Below are 12,559 nucleotides of genomic sequence, written 5' to 3'. Positions count from 1 at the left end.
TCATGAATTTCAATATACATAGTTAAAATACTAATACATACACTTTATTCACATACCAACAATAATAAAAAGGTACAATTTTGTGCTATGAGCCAGCATTATGTTAGGCTCTTGATACATATTATTTTAATTCCACAATTTATTAGATACATATCCTATTTATAGAGAAGAATTGAAGCTCAGAAAGATAAAGTATCTAATCCAAGTACCCTCAGTCACAGAGTATCAAGGCTAGGATTCAAACCCAGATACACCAGAGTCCATATTCTCTCCACTGTGAGATGCTTCTTTTCATTAATACTATGTAATGTTTTTTCCATCAAAAGCATTTCTCACACTGTAGTTTTCAAACGTATAACTTCTAAAAGCTGTATAATATTCTGTCCAGTGGAAAGAACCAAGTTTACTTTATTATGACTCTATTCTTAGATATGCAGGTTACCAAATTTTTTGCTTGCTTGTTTTTTGCATTTCTCCTTTTTTGTTTTGGCTCTTGTCCTCTCTCCTCTCCTCTCCCAGGCTTTGTTTGCTTGGCTGGATGTGGCTTCCCATAGTTTCTCAGTTTATGGCTCCAGTCACGAGAGCGACCAGACTGAGCCTAGAACCTCTCAGTCCAAATCTGCAACTTCCTGGAAAAGGACCAATAGCCCAGATTGTGGTAGGTGCCTGATCTGACTCCCACTATAACCATGTGGACTGGTGTAGGAGAAGGCAGTTCCTCGTAAAAGAGGGTGCTGATCCGTCAAACAATATGTGTTCACCCTCAGGAAACAATCCTGAGGAAGCAGAGAACTGCCTTTACTTGTGAAATCCAACATGTCTTTTTTATCATCAAGTTTACAAAAACTTTCTGTGTAGCTTAGTGACCTTCTATAGTCTCCCTCACTCTAAACCCAAATGACTATAAAGCCATTTCATCTTAGACATGCCAAATTTTTTGTTGTTGTTAAAAGAAAGCTACAGCAAATATTTTTCATCTAGATTTTTTACTTATGAATTATTTCTTTTGAATAAACTGCTACAAATGAGTCTGCTGTATAGATGAAAGCATATAAAACATCTTTATGTATTTAATGCAACTATTAAATATCCAAAATAGAAATTTACATTGCCACCAGCAGTGTATCATTTTCACAGAAACCATAACAGTATTAGGTATTAAGATTAAAAATCCTTTTAAAATTATTTAATGGTTTTAATATACTATCTCCCTGTTGTAATGTACACTTCTTTGACTACTAATATGACTATACATTGTTCCTACTTATGAAAAATTTTTAAAAGAATCTTATGAGTGAAATTACTATAATTTATTAAGTTATTTTGATATATAACTACTATAAGCAGGATCCTTACAGGAAGAAAACTACTAAAGCTACACTCCACACTGACATCTGCCATATTGCAATTTTCAGGTTCACTTACTCATTCTATATCAACTGCAAGTTACATACATGTGTGCTACTTTCTGGGTGTTACAAAGAGTTAAATGGCCAAGGAGCTGTCCTATCTCATGAGGATAGTAAAAGGAGCCAGCGAGGAAAAAACAACCACAGACCACTGAACTGATATACTGGATATGCCACATGTAGGACAAGACCCCCTCACTTTCACAACAACTTTCTATCTATGTACAACTGGTTTTCTTCTTCCCTTCTGGAAGGGAGGAAGGATGGGAGGGAGGGAAGAAAACACAAAGACAGACCTATATTTAACCCACAGAAACCTCAAAATGGTAGAAAAGTTGAAAGGGACACATAGTTAATACAATGGGAACAGAAGCAGTATAACATGTTTCAGTTCCACCAGAGAGAACCATATTTACAAACTAAGTAAAAGGGATAATTCTGTATGCAGGGTAATAAGATCTGTTCAATATTACTACTGCTGGAGACCTCCTATCTGCCTCCTATTCCTTTCCTCACTGACCCCTCAATTTGAGATTCAAAACATAACTTTAGACCTTTAAACTGATCAGTCCTAAAAACGGTAAAAAGTTTCTTTCACTAGAAAGACATTTTACTAGAGTAACAGCTATTGAGTTCTCCACCTAATCCCTGAGTACCATGTATAAAAATGGCAACTACAACATTCCAATTCCTTAACCAAAACTTTTTTTATTCTTTAAAAAAAAACTAAGAGTGAAATCAAGAAATTGAACACAGCAGTAACCTACCATAAAGTCGCATTTGGGATTCAAATTAAAAACTCAATTGATAAAATACTTTACAGAATGTCTCCTTTCTACAGGGGGAGATATAAAAACACCTTAGTGCAGGCCCATTAACCCATTAAAAGGATACCAAAAGTGGGGCTTTAGTGTGCAGCTGAAGTACTCAGATTTTTACTATTCATAATTTTTTATAAAGCACTTTCCATGAAATAGATATCTGAAAAAAATACCTTTATTTAGCAGATTCAAAAAACATACAGTAATTATAGCTTGCAAAAATAAAAAGCATAACAAGAAACATACCTATTACCAAACCAAAGCATCCCTGTATTCATTTTTACTTGTACCCAAGTGCAGCCTCATTTTCCCATCTAAACATAAAAAACCGTAACTAAGCAGTAATTTTAAACTATTCTTATCAATGAATATTTCTAGCATTCTAAAGGTATTTAATAGTCCTAATTCCCCAAAACATCTGGCAAACAGTATGTTCTCAATAAATATTAGCTCTCTATATTACTTTGTACTAATACAGGCAAGTAACAGCAAAGGTGAAGTCGTGTTACTCATTAGTAACTAAAATTTTTCTTCAAAGTTCTTAGAAGGGTCCTAACAATAATTTATACATGTGCGCATCAGTGATGCATCTGTCGTCTAATCTATCTCTACCCTAACAGAGCAATTCTTGTTCTTCTTATGGTCTATAAAATAGATTATAACTCCTTGAAGACTCTGAAGAATACACGTATTTTTTTAGTTATCTTAATACACTGTACTAAACAGAAAGCACTAGAAAATGACAAGCTGAAGAAAATAAAATTTTAGTGTAAATCGTGTCCAAGGGAAATAGTAGCACCTGCCTGTTTGAATGTCCTTCCAGAGAACCCAGGATTTAGAACTGTCTTCAAATATGATGAAGCAGCTCTGTTTCAATATGTTTATCTGAAATACAGAGGAAAACTTATGGTGATTTCTTTTAAAATCAAAACCATGAAGTTAAATTTCAATCCAATATTATTAAAAGTTTACTACAGAAACTGCAAAAGGTATTAAGGTAACTTGCCTTTTTGATAGTTCCAAGATAAAACAAGCCATCTGACCATCTAGCTAGGACATCCTGACCCTCTTCAAATTTACATGCTGGCTTTTTGACTTTATGTCCATCCTGTAAAGACAGCTTGGTCAAGGATGTTGGGGTCTTTTGGTTTCGACGTAAAGGAGACCGCTTGTGGACCAGTGAATTACCTGCCCCTGTAGAGTCTCTGTTTAGGAAATAAATAACCATATATAAGAGTGACCGAAAGGGAGGGGTTATCTGTATGTGTATGGCTGATTCACTCTGTTGTGCTGTGGAGGCTAACACAACATTGTAAAGCAACCATACTTCAATAAAAATTAATAAAACGAAACAGAACAGGACTGATTTACTTATAGAGTTTATTTTATAACAATCATATATTTCATGTATTAATCAAATTTTTTTACTTACTGAAAACCTTACATTTAGGGAAAATATTAACAAGTACCTCAAATCATAAAAACTCCAGAAACAAAGAAGCTTAAAATAAAATGATAGCAGTTGTCAATATTCATTCAATGAGGCCAGGATTCAGCAACCACTCCAAGGTAACATATTCAGGGCAACTCTCATTAAAATGACAGCTGTAAGTTGAAGTGGGTAGGCCATGGTCATAAGCAAAGGATGCCGTGAATCTCATATCTAGGTTTAGATAAACTAAAAGAAGCTGCATGGTATAATTTCATAAGCACTTGATAAAGAATAAAAATGATTAGGCCAACAGATACACACTACTATATGTAAAACAGATAAACAACAAGGACCTACTGTATAGCACAGGAAACAATATTCAATATCTTGTAATCAGCTATAATGGGAAAGAATCAGAAAAAGAATACATATATAGGGACTTCTCTGGCAGTACAGGGTTAAGACTCCACGCTCTCAATGCAGGGGTCACTGGTCAATCCCTGGTCAGGGAACTAAGACCCTGCATGCCATGTGAACAAAAAAAAAAGAATATATACACATATATACATATATGTATAACTGAATCGCTTTGCTGTACACACGAAACACTGCAAATCAACTGTACTTCAGCTTAAGAAAAGATTATGCCACATGTAGTTAAAACACACTAACCAGTGACTCTGGGTAGTTGGGTATATTCAACCCACTGGAAGGGTAGTCATGACCTACCTCCAGGGAATCACCACTGAATTAAGCCTTGTTTATTGACGGGAATGTGTCACAGTCCCTCAAATATGCAGAATGGAAGTTTAAAAAAAAAAAAAACTAAGAGCCACCAATTTCACAAATCATACTCAACTGAGAAGCCAATTATAAGATCACTTACATTTTTTAAGCATAAGACCCCAAAATTACATACTCCAAAATTACATTGTAACTTATATATCAGTTATTGTATAAACAGCATAGCGTACCACCAACAGCTTTCTTAAAGAAAACAAAGCCATATTTGTTTGGTTTCACTTTCCCAATTTAGATTTTTTTTTTACTAACTAAACATACAACAGTACGTAAAACTAGATAGACGATAATTCAAAAACAGTATAAAAGTTAAGTAAAAACGAAACAAATAGGGAAGAAAAAAAATGTTTCCAATTGGGAATACCTATTTTCATTACCTATAAGGATAAACAAATTCTGGGAAATTCTGTCATAAACTACAACATGAACAAACCTTAAAGACATTACGCTAAAGCAAAATCAGCCAGACAAAATGGAAAAATACTGTATAATTCCACTTACATAAGGTTATAAGAGCAGTCAAATTGATAGAGACAGAGAGTAGAATGGGGATTACCAGTGGCTTGGAGGAGGGAGGAGAAACTCTACACACTTCTAAAGTGTACAGAGTTTCAGTTTGAAAGATACACTACATTTTAAAAATATACAAAGGAATATGGGCTGCCCTGGTGGTGCAGTAATTGAGAATCCACCTTCCAACGCCCAGGACATAGGTTAGAGCCCTATTCCGGGAAGATCCCAAATGCCACGAAGCAACTAAGCTCGTGCACCACAGCTGCTGAGCCTGTGCTCTGGAGCCCGTGAACCACAACTACTAAAGCCCACGTGCCTAGAGCCCATGCTCCGCAACAAGAGAAGCCACCACAATGAGAAGCCCACACACTGCAATGAAGAGTGGCCCCCACTCGCCAAAACTAGAGAGAGCCCAGGCACAGCGGCAAGGACCCAATGCAGCCAAAAATAAATAAATAAATAAAATTTATTTAAAAACTTAAAACTAAAAAAAAATTAAATATCCAAAGGAATAATGACTGATAGCATCCCACATTTGCTAAAAAACATTAATCTATATAATCAAGAAGTTAAACAAACTCCAAGTAGGATAAATACAGAGTTACACATCCAGACAAACCACAGTAAAAATGCTGAAAGACAGAGAAAATCTTGAAAGCAGCAAGAAAAATAATTCATCACATGCAAAGAAACCCCAGTAAGGTTAACTACTCATCAGAAACAATGAAGGCCAGAAGGCAGTGAAATGACATATTCAAAGCACTGAAAGAAAAAAAACTGTCAATCAAGAATCTTATATCCAGCAAAACTGTCTTTCAAAAATGAAGGTGAAATAAAGATACTCCCAGATAAACAAAACATGAGAGAATTTGTTGCTAGCAGAGCTACCTTACAAGAAATGAAGGAGGTTCTTAAGGTTGAAATTAAGTAAACCAAGGTAGAAATTCAAATACACACACACACACACACACAAAACAAAGAACACTAGGAAAATAAGGTAATTATAAAAGACAGTATAAATGCATATTTCCTCTAAAGGAAACATATGGAAAAATATGTACATAACTGTATTGTTAGGCCTATAACATACAAGAATGTAATATATTTGACAATAAGAGCACAGAGATGTTGGTGGGAACAAAATTGTATTTAAGTAGTGACACCAGATGGCAGCTCCAACCCATAGGAACAGATCTAGGAAACTAAAAATGGTAAGTAAAGTAAATATAAGTGAAATGAGTGTGTCAAGAAAGTATCCACCATATACCAAAGCAAGTCACTGTTTCAAGTAAAAAATGGTGTTCCATGGAAAAGCTACTAGTTCAGCCAGCAACTCAAACAATGGCATTAATACTTTATATATATATATATTTCCTATTCTGTCACACATAACATTAAAAACCTGAACTCAAGATTAAGATTTAGTGAAAATAATTTCTACTGTTTCATCAAGAACGTTCTTGAATAAAATAGGGTTTTCTGCGTGTGTGTGCACATGTGTGTTTTGTTTGTTTTACTGTGAGTGCTCAAAAATAAAGAATGCTAGCACAGTTTGATGCTTTGTTTCATGTTAAGGTACACAGCAGTCTGACCAAACACTGTGTTTACGCCATTGTACAAATGTCAACACAGTGGGAAAGCAAACAACATCTTAGTATTATCATGAAAATAGTTTAGATCTTACAGGCCACCTGAAAGGACCCATGGATCACATTTTAAGAGCCATGCTCTAAATAAAGGAATATATATTGTCATACATTATTGTCAGAGTCAGCTGTAAGGAAAAGGCACTTCAATACTATACTTAGAAGGGTTAAAAGACTTAAAAGCCTGACAAGATGAGTCCTAGATAAGTAAAAATGGAGAATGAGTCACTACAATAAATTTTATCAGCACGAATGCTCAATGCCAGGCTGAGAACTTTCTCCAGACAGTGAAACAATACTTTCAAATCACAGTCTGAAAATGACCCTATGAGCAAGTAACTTTCTAGAAAGCTACAAATCCAGTGGTCACAGCAGCACTTTGCTTCCCGTAAGTTAAAAAAACTAACTGAAAGCCTGAGCAACCTAATTAATTATGGGTGAGAAATGACCTCAACAGAATGCCAGGGTGACTACAATGACCTAGAGCCTTCCAATTCTAGAGTGGAAGATGTACAAAAATCAAAACTGCAAACATTCCCAAATAGTTTCATATGCTCTGCTATTGCTTCAACAAATTCCCTCCCTTTTTCACCTTTGATGGCAAGGTCTGTCCCCATCTTACTCTCCATTATATTACTCCCACTACACGAGGACATGTATGTCCTTAGATCTTAAGAAATGAACCATTAAAAATTTTTTTTCCATCTCCTAGTGTTTCCACCTAGTGTTTCTGGTGTATCGTGTATAAACAGTACCTAATCTAATAACACTTGCCCTTGATTCCTTATGACCCCCTCCCACTACAACCTCCTTATTGTTTCCCTTCCATTTACAGCCAAACCTCTGGGGAAAAGTTACTTGAGTGATTATTATGTGCTCAACCACACATTAAGATTTCTGCATATTTATTCTTTCACAGATCATTTGTTAAGCCCCCATTATGAGCCATTTACTGTGCCAGCAGAACAGAGATAATACTCAGAACAATGTTATGGAGACATTTTTACAGATAACAATTTCACAGATCCCTTTTTACATATGAAAAAACTGTAACTCTAAGAAGACAGATTAAATAACTTGACCAAGGTTATAGAATTACAGACCAGAGCCAGCATTCAATAAATCTTTCTACTCGCACCTTCCCAGTAACATTCAACTATTCTTAAAAACTTGCAAGGATCGAGGCGGGAAAAGCAGAGAACTAAAATTCCCTTGATTCCTTCTGCCCCTCCCACCACTTCCTATTATTTCTTCCCTCTCATTCACAGCCAAACCTTTGGGAGAAAGTTATACACATTTAACTGTCTCTGCTCTTACAGTCACTCCCATTTAGTCTGAAACCCACTGCAACACACACCACCACTCTCCCACCCAAACATTCCACCCAAACCAGGAAATGTGTGTGTTACTCTTATTCACAGTTGTATCCTCAATGCTCTATATAGGGCAGGGTACATAAAAGTCAGAAAGGTTATATGGAATTTATAAAGTTCAAATTCAATTCAAAAACATCTATATTTAAAGTAACATGTTTTCTAAAAATGAATCTATGCACAAATAATGTTTGCTCTGAGTAAACAAGAGACTCTAATTCACATTCTAAGGCACATGCACACCAATCTTTTATCCATATAAACATGGAGAACATAAATCATGTATTATATAAAACTGCTTTAATAAACAGATATTCTGTAAAATTATTACCCTCTTTTAAAATTCCTCTGCCCCTAAATTAGACATTATGGTAATAATAAAGCTATTTCATGTGTGGATTGTAAAAAAATAAAAGAAAATTCCTCTGCCCAAAGAAATTTTAGAGAAAGCAAATAAAGGGTAAATGATCCAATGACCCATAATACCATAACTCAAACATAACTAGGATAAACAATGTACATCTTCCCCTCTAAGGAACTTCCCCCCACTTTTTAACATATTTCTTGGAGTATAATTGCTTTACAATGGTGTGTTAGTTTCTGCTGTATAACAAAGTGAATCAGCTATACATATACATATATCCCCGTATCTCCTCCCTTTTGTGTCTCCCTCCCACCTCCCCATCCCACCCCTCTAGGTGGTCACAAAGCACTGAGCTGATCTCCCTGTGCTATCCCCCCATTACTGTCACTGATTACTTCCCTCCTCTCTAGAATGTATGCTTTACTAGAAGTTAAATTGATTTTTAGAATTTATTATTTCCTCTCTGATTACAAAGGTAAACATGCAGCTGTTGAAATAAATAATAGAGAAATCAAAACTGAAAATTCCCCATGCTACTTCCTGAAAAGAAGTAATGATGAAAAGAAAACTGTTCATCTCCTGATTTTTCTTACATATAAAATCCATATGTAGATATAATTTACATATGTTTTAAAAGAAGTGGATTATTATTACATGTAGTGCTCTACAAGCTTTCTCACATAAAATGTATCTTAGCCTATGTAATGACCATCTGTATAATAAAAGTATGTAAGATAATCTTTCCATCAGCTGTTAAGCTACTTTCCAACTATTACCCAACTGAGGAACATTGAGGATTTTCTAGTGTTTTACTATTACAAGCAATAATACAAAGTTCATCCTTTTACATTTTATTTTTAAAGTATTTCAAATACTATATAAGATAAACTCATAAAGAATAATTACTATATCAAAGAATATGCATTTCCCTTTTATTGTAGAAAATTATAAATATATACAAAAGTAGACAAGTATAATGAACCATCAGATATTCACCATCCAGTTTCAATTATCATCTCATGACGAATGCTGTTTCATTTAAACACCCCATTTCCTCCAAACCCATATTATGTATATATTTAATGTGATACGTATTGTCAAATGAATCTCAAAAGTGGTACCAATAACACTCTGACACTGGACTTCCCTGGTGGCGCAGTGGTTAAGGATCCGCCTGCCAATGCAAGGGACACAATTTGAGCCCTGGTCAGGGAATATCCCACATGCTGCAGAGCAACTAAGCCTGGGCGCCACAACTACTGAGCCTGAGCTCTAGAGCCCACATGCCACAACTACTGAAACCCACACACCTAGAGTCCGTGCTCTGCAACAATACAGGCCACCACACGAGAAGTCTGCGCACTGCAACAAGAGTAGCCCTACTCGCCACAACTAGAAAAAGCCCGGGCTCAGCAACAAAGACCCAACACAGCCAAAGATAAAATTTAATTAATTAATTAATTAATTTTTAAAAACCAACACTCTGACACTATCAGAGTAGACCTGATGGCCCACACCTTCACCAAAATGGAGTAAGCATTATTCATTCGCTATTTGACAACACACACAAGCACAAATTTCCATCTACATTTCTATTATTGAGAAGCTTTTTTTCCCCATAAATTTGTTAACAATTTGTATGTCTTCTGGGAACTGCAGTTGATGATCTTTGCCTGTTTTTAAAACTGAAATGTTAATCCTTTCCATAATGATTTTCAAGAGCATCTTACATACTTTGAACTTCATTATTATATAAGTTGGAAATATTCTTCCCAGTTCATATACTGTAAAAGTTCCTTCATAAATAGACTTTTTGATTGGGAGAATAGTGCTTCTGGGTGCTCAGTTGACTCTGGTCTATGGCTACAAAGCTGCATCTCTCATCCTGCATCAAGGCTACACTGGCTCTCATGTTTAAGTCAAACCTGAGAAATTTACACAGAAAACAGAAACAAATAAAGGAGCTGGCCTACCTGCCCGTTCCTTAAGCTCTGTACTCCCTACCTTTGCTGTTGGGTTATGAATGCTCTTCTCAACACCCATTAAATCTCCAGTCCGTACCTTTTCTTTTTACAGGATGTTAAGAGTGTCTAGAATACTCCTGCTTCTCCCAAATGGAGTTGATGCAAGCTAAATTTCACGGTATTGGGCAGATAATCTTTAGCATATAAATTCAATGAAATTCCAGTAGAAACCCCGGCAGAATTTTTTGAGGTCAAACACTTCAGAAAATTAATATGAAAAAGTAAAATTCCTAGAATAACTAAGTCAACTTTTAAAATGAAAAACAAAGAGGTGAAGATGTGCCCTACCAGATACTGTGACACATTCCAGAGAAAACTGTTCTGTACTGGTAAGAGACAATCTATAACACCAGTTGAACAAAACAGGTATTTCCAAAACAGATCTATTTATGGGAAATTGTTAATGATAAAAATGATACTACAAGTCTGTACATACAGGATGTTATATTTACTAAACAGTGTTGGAGAAAATGGCTCACTTAAAGGGAGAAACAGTTGTATCCCTAGTTCACAATACACAAAAAGGTGAACTCCAAATGGACCAAAGACATAAAGGTAAAATGTAAAACTTGAAATCTAACTGGAAAATGTAGAATATTGTTTTGATCTTGGAAGTGGAGCATACATTCAAAAACATGGAAAGATTCTGCAAAAGTGCTGATAAAAACAGAAGCAGAACAAAATATATAGCACAATTATCACTTATGCAAACTGAAAAAATGCATACATAACACCACCAAATATTTTATAAGGACACACATATACAGGATGCGTATTAAATATATTCAAGTGGGTATGTTAAGACAATTGGTAAATGAGAGCAGGGATGTGACTAAGGATTGGGGAAACTGGACAAATCCTGACCACAGACTTGGGATGACGTATCACACTCATAACATATGATACAGGTAACTGAGCAGCAGGAGTCGAATCATATTTCAACAATACTCACTACTACTATTACTATTTGCTTTTGAAATTTGATGACACACACATACAGACTATTTCTATCTATAATGCTATTATTACTAGAGTAGCATTTTTTTTTTCATCACTACTACTGATATCCATCTTGAAGGAGACTGCCTGGACAAAAAAGTTTCTTCCCTTGAAATCAAGTGGAGTCCAAGGGTTTAAGCCACTCCTTCCTTCTTGTTTTACTACTCATACAGTAAATAAGACCCTAACTCAAGAACTTGAGAACTGGATATATAATTCAAACAGTGTGGCTTTTTTTCTCCCCCAGCCATTCCCCAACTTATTCCCCCAGCTAACTAGGAAACTTTCTGATTGTTACTTGTGAGACCATGGACAGTTTATTTCATCTGTCTGAGATAATCTGTGGAGACGACTACAAGGCTAATATTAAAATACATGAGGGGGCCAGACAGCCCGGGCGCTGAGACTCCCTTGTTCCCGGGCACCGCATCTCTTGTCCAAGGGGGTCCTAGGGGCGCCAAGCAGGAGGGATCCAGGAGACACTGGGTGCCACCAGCGCATCCTTCCAGCCATGAGCACCCAGCAGGATAAATCGCCCAACAAAGAAACATCCAAGACACCAGTCAGATTTTTCCCATAGTTCTCTACAGGTCTTGGTGCTCCAGCCGGGTGTCAGGCCTGAGCCTCTGAGGTGGGAGAGCCGAGTTCAGGACACTGAACCACCAGAGATCTCCTGGCCCCACGTAATATCAATCAGTGAGAGCTTTCCCAGAGACCTCTGTCTCAACGCTAAGACCCAGCTGTGCTGGACACCCTGTGCCAAACAACTAGCAAGACAGGAACATAACCTCATTCATTAGGAGAAAGGCTGCCTAAAATCATACTAAGTTCACAGACACCCCAAAACACACCACCGGAAGCAGTCCTGCCCACCAGAAAGACAACATCCAGCCTCATCCACCAGAACACAGGCACCAGTCCCCACACAGGCACCAGTCCCCTCCACCAGGAAACCTACACAAGCCACTGAACCAACCTTACCCACTGGGGGCAGACACCAAAAACAATGGGAACTAAAAACCTGTAGCCAGAGAAAAGGTGACCCCAAACACACTAAGTTAAGCAAAATAGGAAGACAGAGAAATACGCAGCAGATGAAGGAGCAAGGTAAAAACCCGCCAGACCAAACAAATGAAGAGGAAATAGGCAGGCTACCTGAAAAAGCATTCAGAGTAAT

At 36.5% G+C, this 12,559-nt stretch overlaps 1 protein-coding gene across 3 annotated transcripts in view; it reads right to left on the bottom strand.

Annotated features, from left to right (window-relative positions):
- Nucleotides 1-12,559, bottom strand: part of MTF2 (metal response element binding transcription factor 2) — an 83,125-nt gene that overhangs the window by 21,434 nt on the left and 49,132 nt on the right. For 2 of the 3 annotated variants that reach the window (XM_065898179.1, XM_065898180.1), the window contains exons 2-3: nucleotides 3,237-3,435; nucleotides 3,034-3,115 (exon numbers count right to left, since the gene is read on the bottom strand). In XM_065898179.1, the coding sequence (XP_065754251.1) occupies nucleotides 3,034-3,115; nucleotides 3,237-3,435 (281 nt within the window). The remainder of the gene's footprint in view (nucleotides 1-3,033; nucleotides 3,116-3,236; nucleotides 3,436-12,559) is intronic. The other variant, XM_065898181.1, reaches the window with a different exon arrangement.

The sequence above is a fragment of the Phocoena phocoena genome, chromosome 1 (genome assembly GCF_963924675.1).
Source record: "Phocoena phocoena chromosome 1, mPhoPho1.1, whole genome shotgun sequence".
NCBI lineage: Eukaryota > Metazoa > Chordata > Mammalia > Artiodactyla > Phocoenidae > Phocoena > Phocoena phocoena.
This window is presented reverse-complemented; position numbering and strand designations above follow the sequence as displayed.